At 43.9% G+C, this 12,183-nt stretch overlaps 1 protein-coding gene across 2 annotated transcripts in view; it reads right to left on the reverse strand.

Annotated features, from left to right (window-relative positions):
• Window positions 1–331: 331 nt before the first annotated feature.
• The window catches only part of LOC147900036 (uncharacterized), a 32,975-nt gene continuing 21,123 nt past the window's right edge, over window positions 332–12,183 (reverse strand). The window contains exon 4 of one of the 2 annotated variants that reach the window (XM_087377459.1): window positions 332–1,231. In XM_087377459.1, the coding sequence (XP_087233585.1) occupies window positions 748–1,231 (484 nt within the window). In that variant the 3' untranslated portion in view covers window positions 332–747. The remainder of the gene's footprint in view (window positions 1,232–12,183) is intronic. The other variant, XM_087377460.1, reaches the window with a different exon arrangement.

The raw sequence follows: 12,183 nt of genomic DNA on the forward strand, positions 1-12,183 counted from the left end.
TCACACTACAAGCATGTGTAAGTGGCCATCTGCATGGTAAGATCTCTTGGTCAAGATATGGACGTGAGGAAGTACCATACTTGTAGATTGAATTTGCAAGGCATTTCAATGATACATCCAATCTGTTAGATAACATTTCCTCTTCTTTTGAAAGCGAAAGCAAGGCTTCCCTTAGCACATACTTAACACCAAACTCATTTGCTCTATTATCAAAAGTTCTTCAAAAAATCAGAAAAAAGTGGAACATTTCAGCATTCAAAGAACATTCCACCAAACCAGAATGTCATCTATCATGCCATCATAGAACATCACGCCATTTAAATAACAAGAATGGGTAAATAACCTTTGACTATTGACTTCTAAATCATTGAATCAAAATAAAAGGTCCTTTAAAACTGCCCTTCCTGAAGGAACTCAAGAACCATGACATCCACCACAAAATCATGTCATCAGAGCAGACGGAGCCTTGGTGGCTATTTTTCAGTTCAGACAGGCAAATGCCCTGTGCAACATTGGCATGAAGGGCATTTTGATCACCAAGGAGGATTTATAGGCATCAACATATTAAGAAACAAATGGTGTTGAACTTATTATGAGACAAGATCTTCCAAACGTCTCCTATTGTATTGCACAATGCTATCAGCAGACAGCAAGGAGGGAAACTCCTTGCAGTGTGTATGCTGTGGGTTCACATATTGCAAAAGCAGTAAGCCTTCAATAATGGGAGATTGTGCGGATATAGCAGGTTCATGACAGAACCCATTGAAAAAAATTGCATTGGTCACCATCAGTCATAGTCCACATACCACAGGCAAAAAAGAGCTTGCCATAAGTGGGGCCAGGCTTTTTAACCATCCGCTTCCTGCTGCGCACACCACAGAAGCACAGCACAAAATCTTTGACTTTCACAGCACTCCCACTTGCAGTACCACTGGGACTTTGTGAATCATTACCACCCAGCATTACTTGCAAATCTGTTCTAGGCAATTGAGGTCGCCTTATTTTTACGAAGACTGGAGGCTCTTCATCAGCGTGACTCAATGAACCTGTAACTGTTAGAATTGTACCTCGCCTCATAAGCTCTAAGGCAAGCCTGGCTGTGTTCGTAGCATCATCTAATCCACAATGTGCACGCCCTGTCCATTGCAGTCCTGCTAGCTCTACAGATTTCCTCAGGTTGCATTTACGTCCCAGAAAAGCATTTTGAAACAGCAATTTGAGGTTAATCCATCTGCAACAAATCTCTTGTATGTTAAGACGGAATGGCACAACGTCTATGACTATGTTGGAAATCCAACCACATATCCACATCTTCAATTTCTATACTTTCCTTCCTCATGCATCCACACACAAATAGGCAAGCAAACTCACGTGCTACAGAAACCCAAAGGATGCAATCAATCATCACAGGACAAAGCAATTTACACTAGGACACAAAATAAATCTGCTCAGCTATTTCACCGAGATTATGAATATCCAAGCATAGAAACATGTCCTCAAAAAGGTCAAGAAGATTTTTATTTCTCGTAGAAAAGAAGTTTTTTGGACATTGTCAAGGTTAAACACTCCTTACCAGAAGATAGTAAATCCAACAGGGTGTATCATCAAGACAAGCACACAATACTCAAACATAAGAATATGGTTCACATCAATAAGGCAAAGACTCCAGAATCTATTTTTAATAAGTATCCCCAATCCATGATATCATATCTGATCGTGACCAGTTCCTGTTTCTCGATCTAGCTGTGCATACACTGTACACTACTAATCTATCTGCTCCCCTGAATGAGATAATCCCGAATGTCTTTACCAAAGCACTATTAAAGCACATAAAACAGAAAATGCAACTGTATGTTTCCACTTATTATAGCTGGCTTTCTTCCTGCCAGTGGAAACGTATTACTAAAATAGTAAAAGAAGCAAAACATAAGATGCCAGAGCCTAAGTGCCTTTAGCTACATGAATTTGGGAACAAGTCCAACAAAAAGAGCATCTTTAACCTCATGATTGTCACCGACAAGGTAAAACTCCCCAACTCAAGCACGCATAGCAGGGCCTTTCTGTACCTACAAAACGTCTCAAAATTAGCCAAGGACTGAGGAGAAGGTCCCTCTCCTGGTCAGGGGTGGGTCTACCAATATTGCATGCATCATATGTAAGATGTTATAATGGGATCACATATTGCTAACTTCAATCATTTACCTGTATGTGGCAACAAATTTCTCGGTTCAACTGCGCAACAAATTTCTCAGTTCAACTGCTTCTACGAAGCACTTGGAGAGCAAACAGGCTGATAAGTGGTGCTAGGAAAGGTAGACCTGTTTTGTGGTGCCAAGGGTCCACATCTTATCTGCTAGATGGAGGCACACTGTACACACCTTTGTGCAAGGTTTTGTCCTTCTTTGGAGCAATACATATTTACTATTTCTACTCTCATGTGGTAACTGTCTGCATCCATCTATATTCACCTATGTACACAATAAGGAAAAGAGTGAGATTTGAGTTAGCACTGTGTATTGGGCAAACGTTTACACAATCTTCCGTTGTTGCACGAGAGTTGGCTACAGCAAGCAACCTCTATCTTTATTTTCTACCACCTCTATATCAATGGGGAGACAACTCCATGCTCGGAAAGACCTTGGAGGCCATTGTCCCGTTGCGCCCAACCAATGTGCATCCGCTCGCCCACCATGTTGCCCTCTTGTCATGTGCACGGATTGGTATCTCACATGTACTTGGGTACACAAGACTAGCTCAAGTAGCTAGGGAGGCTTAGGGCTAGGCAGGCTTCATTCTCAGGTTGAGTGGCAAGGGTACGAACCAGTTAGAGGTCTTCATTATTTTTGGTGCATTCGGCCCAAGTCTATATAAGGGCCCAAAGGTTCAGTTCTCAGGGAGCCAATGGAAGCAAGTCTCGTTCCCAAGTGCTAGGTCTGATCCTGGATTGATTCGCGGTCGCACACATGCATCTTAGCGTAGCCCAAGGCCCAAAAGCAAATCCAAGGCCTCTAGGCGCCACCTGGTGGTATGGGACACCATGCTAGCTAGGATCAGGTTGGGAGTTCGTGCCAGTAGCTCATCCCGTCCAGATTCGAGATCACATCCCTTAGATGTCATGGTTGGGTAGCGAGCAACTTGCTCAGATTCCTCACGTTTGGTGTGGTCTTGTGTTTGCTTGCAGATTAGAGGTTTCAGGAGTGCTGGGGTCGTGTTAGTTGGTATCAAATCCTGAGCTAGGAATCTCTATTACAAGTAAATTTCGACGTAATTTTCTCCAGGTAGGCCTCAAATTCGAAATTCATGTTCATGCCCTGCAAGTGCTTGTTGGTTCATCGTTTCAAGGTTGTGGTTGTCTGGATTGGGAATGAAGGAAGGAGAGAGAGAGAGAGAGAGACAGAGAGAGAGAGAGAGAGAGAGAGAGAGAAGGGTGAATTCATTGCTAGAGGAGAAGGACTATGTGAGAGAGAGAGAGGTGTAGTTAGGAGGGAGCACTTAGGTCCGAGTGGAGAGGTGCGAAAGGAGCGGTTAGGCAAGCGTAGAGCTGGGTGGACCCAAGAGATCCGTGTACGGCTGGCTACGTAGGGAACGTGATGGCATGCAAAAGGGGAGCGCGGAGAGGTGCGCAACAAGCAAGGGCCAGATCGTGACCTAGGCCGAGAGCTATTCGGGGGAGCCTAGAGGCTAAGAAAAGCACCACCCCTCCAAAATTGGAAGGTGGGCTTTCGAAAAGCAGGGCTTTCTAAAAGCCTGCTTACCCACCTTATAGCTCGGACAGTTAGCCTCTTACCCCAAGCCCATGGACCGCGCATGCATGAAGCCTCTCACCGCCATCTTGTTCAGGAGCCTATCACGTGATACGGCCTATTGCAAATGACCGTACGCCATAGCTAGGGGCGGGATTAGCAGGGTTTAGTGATTCATGGCTGATCGTCAGCTTTGTACCAGCCTATCCTTCCCTCGGCCAGCCTTTCTTTTCTTTCGTCACCTCCTATCTGGCCAACTTTCACTCTGTTCTAGTCTCCTAGCTCTAAGCCCACCTGTTGCATCTCTTCTCTAGACTACTCTCTTCATCAGATTCGATTTCAGTTATGGCTGATTCAGTAGACCCCGGGCTCAGTGATCAAGATATGAATTACCACCATGCAGAGGATTGTTGGAGATATCATAGCCAAAGAGTGTGGTGAAGTGATGTGCTAGTGTGAAGTACTAGGTGATCTAGTACTAGTCTATGTGTATGAGTCATGTGTGTTTAAAGAAGGTCTTGCTGTGAATTACACGATCAGATAACCGTTGCATGCTACATTGGTATCAGAGCTTCGGACTGTATCCAACTTGACTACCGCGAGTGTATGGTGGAAAGGACACACAATCAAGCGCCATGGAAGGGGAGAAATACTACCAACAAGATACCCTTCTGCCAAATGCTCAAGAAGTGATGGCGAACCTTCTAGAGCAGAATCGGGTCCTGCTGCAGCAACTCGAAGAACATTCATCCCAGCTGGAAGAAAGCAGAAGACAGCTGAACCAAACAAAATAACGTCTGGAGGAAAAAGAAGCAGAAAAGCCACTGAAAGAAAGAGGAACCATAGATTTTGAAAAACCGCTCTTGTTGATGTGTGAGGAACGCAAAAATGAGGAGGCACTGCAACGCGCAGAGCTCACCCAGGCAGAGAGGCAACAAAAGCTAGAGCGAGACGTGATGCTTCTCCAACACAAACAGATGTTAGCTGCTATGCAGGCAAGTTTGAGCGCAACGGCCGTCTCCGCCACAGCTTCGCCATCGACAAAGGTAACACCACTCACTCGGTCCACTCCAAATTTTGTTAAGTATGATGGTAAGTGTGACCATTCAGCAATTTTGCAATTTATTCATCAATTTGTAGCTCGTTTTATGTTAGCGCGGATTCAAGATGAGCAAGATAAAGTCCACCTTGCAGCCCCTCATCTTACAAGTGAGACGTGACTTGGTGACAGCATTGGGCTAGTAAGCATACTGACCCAAAAACATTTAAGACGAATTTCGTTTGGGCAACATTTGTGGCCGACCTCAAAGCCCGTTTTCTCCCACCCCAACATATGCTTAACCTGGAGGATGAGTTCGCTAGTCTCTCCCAGAATGGTTTGCTGGTATTGACATACAGTAATAAGGTCATCACACTAGCGCAACAGTTGGGCGTGACGAAGAGCGCCAAGATGAAGCAATTCATTCGAGGTTTGGACACGAACATACATTTTACCATTTGAAACCTCGACCCGCCGGATTATGAGTAGGCGCTGACTCTCGCACAAAATCAGGAGATGATGCTGAACGGGGGAAAGCCCAAGTGAAGGATCGAATGAAAGAGAGAGTGCACGTAGCAAAGAGTCGCACAAGTCTTAGCCGTCATGTCAACTAGGATAATGAAAAAAAAAGGAGTACAAGGTACAAGTACCTAGACCTAGGACTAAGTGTCCTAGGTGTCACATAGGACTAAGTGTCCTGTGTGGCCTAAAAGGCACTAACACTACAAGTGCCTATATTTATGCCTACAAGGCACATACCATGGCCTATAGGGCATCACTAGAACCACCAGGAGATGGCCTACAAACCCCCCTTCATGGGATGGGCTGAAGTATTCTGGAAACGTCTCGGAATACCTAGTATTTTTTTATCATGGTGGCTCATGTTCATCCAAAAGGATATAGCCACCTATGAATGTACAAGGGATGTCAGATCATGTAACAAAGGGAACCAAGTGTAAAGCCTGTCGGAAGACTTCGAACATGGGACGAGGAAGTGCCTTTGTAAACATATCTGCTATGTTGTCCTCTGTGGGAAAATAGGACAACTCTATGTCTCTTGCTGAGAACCGCTCCCGAACATAATGATAGTGAACTTCAATATGCTTGGTACACGCATGAAACACTGGGTTACGCGCAATGGCTAAAGCACTCTGGCTATCAGTGTAGACAATAGTGGAGGATGTCTGGCGAATACCAAGATTTGTAAGTAACTGTCGAAGCCAAACACACTCTACTATAGCGGTGAAAGCTGCCCTGTACTCAGCCTCACAGCTAGATGTGGCAATTGTTGGTTGCTTCTTGCTGACCCAAGAGATACATGAATTGCCAAGCAAAAAACAATTGCCAATATGTGACAATCTGGTGTCAGAACATCCTGCCCAGTCACTATCTGTGTAAGCATGCATGGTAAGTGAACCCTGATCACCATAGAAGAGGACTAAATCATGAGTGCCTCTAAGATATCTGAAGACTCTCTTCACTGCTTGCCAATGCTGTGAATTGGGCATGTGCATGAATCTGCTAAGCTGAGATACTGCATACTGTAAGTCAGGTCTGGTGTGACATAAATAAATAAGGCATCCAACAGCCTGCTGATAAAGAGTGATAACACATGGTGGGCTCCCATCATGAGCTGAGAATTTGAAGCCAGGATCCACTGGAGTAGAGATCGGCTTGCAATCCTCGAACTGAAAACGATCAAGGAGCTGTCCAATATACTTGGACTGAGACGTCATGATACCCCCCTCAACATGAGCAAACTGAATGCCCAAATAATAATGGAGCTGTCCCATGTCTGACATGTCAAAAATCTGCCGCAAATCAGCCTTGAAAGCTGCAATTTGCTGAGTATCTGGGCCCGTGATGAGCATATCATCCACATATAAAATCAGCACTAAAAAATCAGATCCACTCTTGTGGACATAAAGAGTGGGTTCTGTGGGGCTATTCTGAAAACCAAGGGATAGTAACTGTGCATGAATTTTGGCATACCATGCCCTGGGTGCCTGCTTCAAACCATAAAGGGCTTTTCTAAGCCGGCATACCTTATTTTCAGAATTAACAACCTCAAAGCGAGGAGTTTGTGTGACATATACTTCTTCCTGCAGATCCCCATGAAGAAAGCAGTCTTGATGTCAAGTTGGTGCACTTGCCAATGATGATGGGCTGCAATGGCAATGACACATCTAATGGTAGTAATCCTGGATGTGGGAGCAAATGTCTCCTCAAAGTCAATGCCTTGTTGTTGGGCATACCCTTTTGCAACAAGACGGGCTTTGTATCGATCTATGCTGCCATCAGATTTCCTTTTTAATTTGTAGACCCACCGGGTTCCAATGGCATGCTTGCCGGGAGGGAGATCTACTAATTCCCATGTGTCATTTTTAGCAATGGAATGTAACTCAGCTCTCATTGCATCCATCCACTCTTTGCTGTCAAAAGCATCTTTATGGCACAAAGGCTCTTCATTGCAAGCTGTAGCAAGGAGTGCAAACTCAAGAAAGTGACCATGCTGTCTATTCCCTGATCTTGTCCAGGCAGCAAAAGGTTGATCTTGTTTGCTGTCCCTCAATGTATCAAGAAGCCATTTGGGAACTTGCCTTTGCTGTCTATTGACAGCTCTTTCTTCAATGACTGCATCATGAATAGTGGGATCATTTTGTGCCGGAAGAGAAACCTGCAAATCAGCATGAGGTAGTGGCTGATTATTGCTTGGTGGAGGGCCTGCAGGAGGCTCATGTTGCTGGTCAAAGTCCTCTTCTGAGGATGGCAGAGGTAACCAAGATTCAAAGGCATCAAACATGCCAACATCTGGCTTAGCTTTGCAGTCCACGAGGAGAAGCTGAATGTTCAGCAAAGATTACATCTCTACTGACAATAATCTTCCCAGTATTTGGTTGGTATAACCGATACCCTTTGCTCTCCTGGCTGTAACCAATAAATATGCATTTGATTGCCTTGTCATCAAGCTTATGTCTCAGCTGAGATGGTACATGAACATATGCAAGAGACTCAAAAACTCTCATGTGTGAAAGTGAAGGCTTCCTGCCTTTCCATGCTTCATAAGGTGTAAAAGTCTTCAATGCCCGTGTAGGTGATCTATTCAGCACATAGTTGGCGCACATCACTGCATCAAGCCAAAATTTATTGGGCAAAGACTTGGCCTTAAGCATGCATCTGGCCATCTCCATTGTAGACCTGTTTTTCATTTCAGAAACAAGATTCTGCTGAGGAGTGTAAGGAGTAGTGCATGAGTGAATAATGCCCTGTGAAGACAGAAATGCATCAAACTCCTTTGACATATACTCTCCCCCCCTATCTGTGTTGAGGGTGACAAGCTTGCATCCTGATTCATTCTCAACCATATTCAGCCACCTCTGAAAGCATGAGAAAACTTCAGATTTGGCTTTTAAAGGATATACCTAGCAATATCTTGTGAAATAATCAATGAGGGTCATGAAATATTTGTACCCTCCAATGGCATTTGTCCTCATTGGGCCACAGATATCACTGTGCACTAGCTGCAATTTCCTTTGTGAGAGTTTTGGACAATTCTTTTGAAAAGGAAATCGATGCATCTTACCCTTTATTTGCCATTTCAACCATAAATGGCATAGTTTCAAATTAGATAATTGTAGTTTTAAAAGGAGGGATTCAAGGAGAATGGTGACACTTATCCATTGTAAGAAATCCTAGATTTACTATATTTAGAACTGTGCTAAGGAACAGAAAAGAGACTGAGATAGCAGAGAACAAGGAATAACTGTATTGCTTGAATGTCTGTAGGGTGGATGTGATTGTCATCCATACAATTTGGCCTCTCTTATATAGAGAGTGAAGAGTCACACATGAAAAGGTGTGTACTCCAAAGGGTATGTGCATGAAGAGGTGTGTACCCCTTGTGAAGGGTGTGACCCTTGATGAGAGGGTACATTACAATAGGAATGTCTCTTCATTAGAATGTCTCTTGTGAAAGGTTATGCCTCATTAGGAAGTGTCCCGTCGAAAGGGCAAGTGTCCCGTCGAAAGGTCATACCCTTCCACAAGTGTCCATTCATTAAACCATCCATAAGTCTAGAAAGAGAAAGGAATACGTCACAGATCGTGACATCCCCTCCCACTCAAAAGAAGACCCCGGTGGAGATAATGAACTGATGTAGAAAATATCATGGTAGATTCTGAAAATACTGCTGTAAAAGATCAGGGTACTGCTGTAAGTCTTCATCAGACTGCCAAGTAGCGTCGGAGTCGTCCAAATCTCGCCAAAGAACAAGAAATTCCGTGATAAGTCGATGTCGAGTCTCTTGCTGTCGATGGTCCAGAATACGCTCAGGAATAAGGAGAACATAATCGTCTTCGATTTCTGGGACATAATCACCTGCAGGAGGAACTGCTTCATCGCTTGGAATGTACGTCTTTAGCTAAGAAATATGAAATGTTGGATGGATTTTACCCCATGATAGTGGTAATTCCAATTTATAACTTAAAGGTGAATTTTTCTTGACGATCCGGAAAGGTCCATAGTATCTTGGTCGCAACTTAGGAAACACAGACTTAACCGTCTTATAGCGATGTGGGGCTACAAATAATAGCACCATGTCACCAGTGTCAAATTCCAGGTGACGTCTATGTTTGTTGGCAGACCGTTGATACCGCTCTTGCGCTTTTCGCATATGATCCCTGACTTGCAGTAGAATGTCTTGCATTTCTTGAACCAGTTGATCAGCTAGGGCCACTCGATGTTGAAGTACAAAATTTGAGGGTACAATCGGAGTGTGTCCATAAGCTGCTTGGAATGGAGTCATGCTGATGGCACTATGGAAAGAGTTATTATAAGCAAACTCAAGGAGTGGGTAGATACTCTTCCCAAGCTGCTAGGCGTGACTGAACATAATGTCGAAGCATTTCTTCCGGAACTTGGTTGACTCTTTCAGTCTGGCCATCTGATTATGGGTGGTAAGCTGAACTGAACAGTAGAGTAGTACCCAAAGATTCGAATAGTGAAATCCAGAAGTGACTGGTAAACTTAAGATCTCGGTCGGATATGATATTCTTGGGTAATCCATGGTGTCGGAAGATGTGTTGTATAAAGAGTTTGGCTATGTCCGGGGCCTGTGCACTGCTTTTGCAAGCAACAAAGTGTGCCATTTTGGACAAGCGATCAACAATTACCATACTCTGAGTGTTACCTCGGGAAGATCGTGGTAGTGTTGTAATAAAATCCATGGAAATACTTTCCCACCTTTCAGTTGGAACTGGAAGAGGCTGAAGAAGTCATGTTGGAAGTCGTCGACTTGCTTTCATTTGTTGACAGGATAAGCAAGATGTAACCATTTTGATGACATCTCTTTTCATCTGAGGCCAGTAGTATGTTGCACTGAGTAACCGATAAGTCTTATTGATGCCTGGATGGGCAGCATAAGGAACTACATGATGCTCTTTTAACAAAAGACGTCGAACATCCTTGTCATGTGGTACATAGACGCGATCTTGATAATACAGAAGGTCGTCCGTATAAGAATAGGATGAGAAAATCTTTTGTTCGGAAGTCGAAGGTTGATCTTTTGAAAGAACCTGTACTGCTGTGCCGAAGTCTTTATCGTTGAAATACTTTCCTTTGAATGAATTCGGAACATCCACAGATAATGTAGAGATTACCATGGCTGATGCTAGAGGTAACCTGCTGAGAGCATCTGCAACTACATTGCGTAGTCCTGGAATGTACTCAATGGTCATGTGAAAGTTGGCCAAAAACTCAACCCAGCGTGCTTGTCGAGCATTCATGACTGGCTGAGTAAAGATGTACTTTAAAGAATGATGGTCTGTTTTGACCACAGAGTCGGCACCCATGAGATAATGTTTCCAAGAGCGATAAGCATGTACAACAGTAAGAAACTCCTTATCATAGACCGGATATCGGGTTTGGATATCAGAATGTTTATGGCTGTCAAAAGCAATAACTCTGCCTTCTTGCATCAAGACTGCTCCTGTAGCGATGTCGGAAGCGTCGGTCATGACCTCAAATGGAAGATTTGGGTCAGCAATAGCCATAACTGGTGTGGTAGTGAGTGCTTGCTTGAGTTGTTGGAAACTATACTACTCTGTTTCGGGAAGCCACTGAAAAATTGCTGTGCTTTTCAATAATTCGGACATAGGAGCTGCGATTTCGGAAAACTAATAGACCTTTGTATGGTAAAAGTTTGCCAATCCGAGAAAAGAGCGGACATCATGAACATTCTTAGGAGTAGGCCAGTTTCGGATTACCTCGACCTTCTTGGGATCCACAGAGATACCTTGAGCTGAAATAACATGTCCCAAATATTCCAATTGGGTCTTGAAGAACTCACTCTTCTCAATGTTGATGTAGAGAGAATTTGCACGGAGAACTTCAAAAACTTGGTGAAGATGTTGTTTGTGCTCAAGTAGGGATCTGCTGAAAACGAGGATGTCATCGAGGTAAACGATGACGAACTTATCGAGGAAAGGCCTGAAGATGTCGTTCATTAATGTCATGAATGTGGCCGGGGCATTGTTTAACCCAAAAGGCATGACCAAACATTCATAGTGTCCATACTTTGTTCGAAAAGCTGTCTTGTACTCATCGCCTTCTCGTATGCGTATTTGATGATAACCTGAACGAAGATCAATCTTGGAGAATTGTGTTGCGTGTAGAAGTTGATCGAAAAGGTCATCAATGCGAGGCAATGGATACTTGTTTTTGATAGTGAGCTTGTTGAGGGCTCGATAGTCGATGCAGAGGCGCATTGACTTGTTCTTTTTTTCCACAAGTAGTACAGGAGATCCGAAAGGGCTGTGACTGGGCCGAATGTGACCTTTGTCGAGTAGCTCGGTGACCTGTCTTTGGATTTCTTTATTTTGAGTGTGAGAAACCTGATAAGGAGGTTTCGACGGTGGATTACTGCCTGGAATAAGTTCGATTGGGTGATCCACTGGTCGTCGAGGTGGTAACTGCTTTGGCAATTCCTGTGGAAAAAGATCCAGGTAGGGTTGGAAAAAAGGTTGGTTGAGGTATTCAGGAGGATCCTTTGTTGGTGTCTCCTCTACTGCCGTAACCAACAGAAGTGAAGTCTTTACTTGGCGTTTACGAACCCACTTCTTTACTTGTAGGGCAGAGGCAACTGGGGTTGAAGGAGAGTCCCTAGAACCAGTTAGCTCAATAAGTTTTCCCTGGTGGACAAACTGGATAGTATGGCTGCGAAAACTGATTGATGGATCATAGTCGTAGAGCCACTGTTGTCCGAGTATGACATCGTACCGAGAAAGAGGCATGATGTCGAAGTTCAACTTGTCCGTATAATGTTGGATGCGAAAAGACAAGTTTTTAATCCTGGTGTTGCACAAGAAAGTTGTTCCATTTGCGAGTTCAATCTGATAGTCCAT

The sequence above is a fragment of the Dipteris shenzhenensis genome, chromosome 7, assembly GCF_047967505.1.
Source record: "Dipteris shenzhenensis isolate YYH24624 ecotype China chromosome 7, Dip_SZ_1.0, whole genome shotgun sequence".
In the NCBI taxonomy this organism is placed as follows: Eukaryota; Viridiplantae; Streptophyta; class Polypodiopsida; order Gleicheniales; family Dipteridaceae; genus Dipteris; species Dipteris shenzhenensis.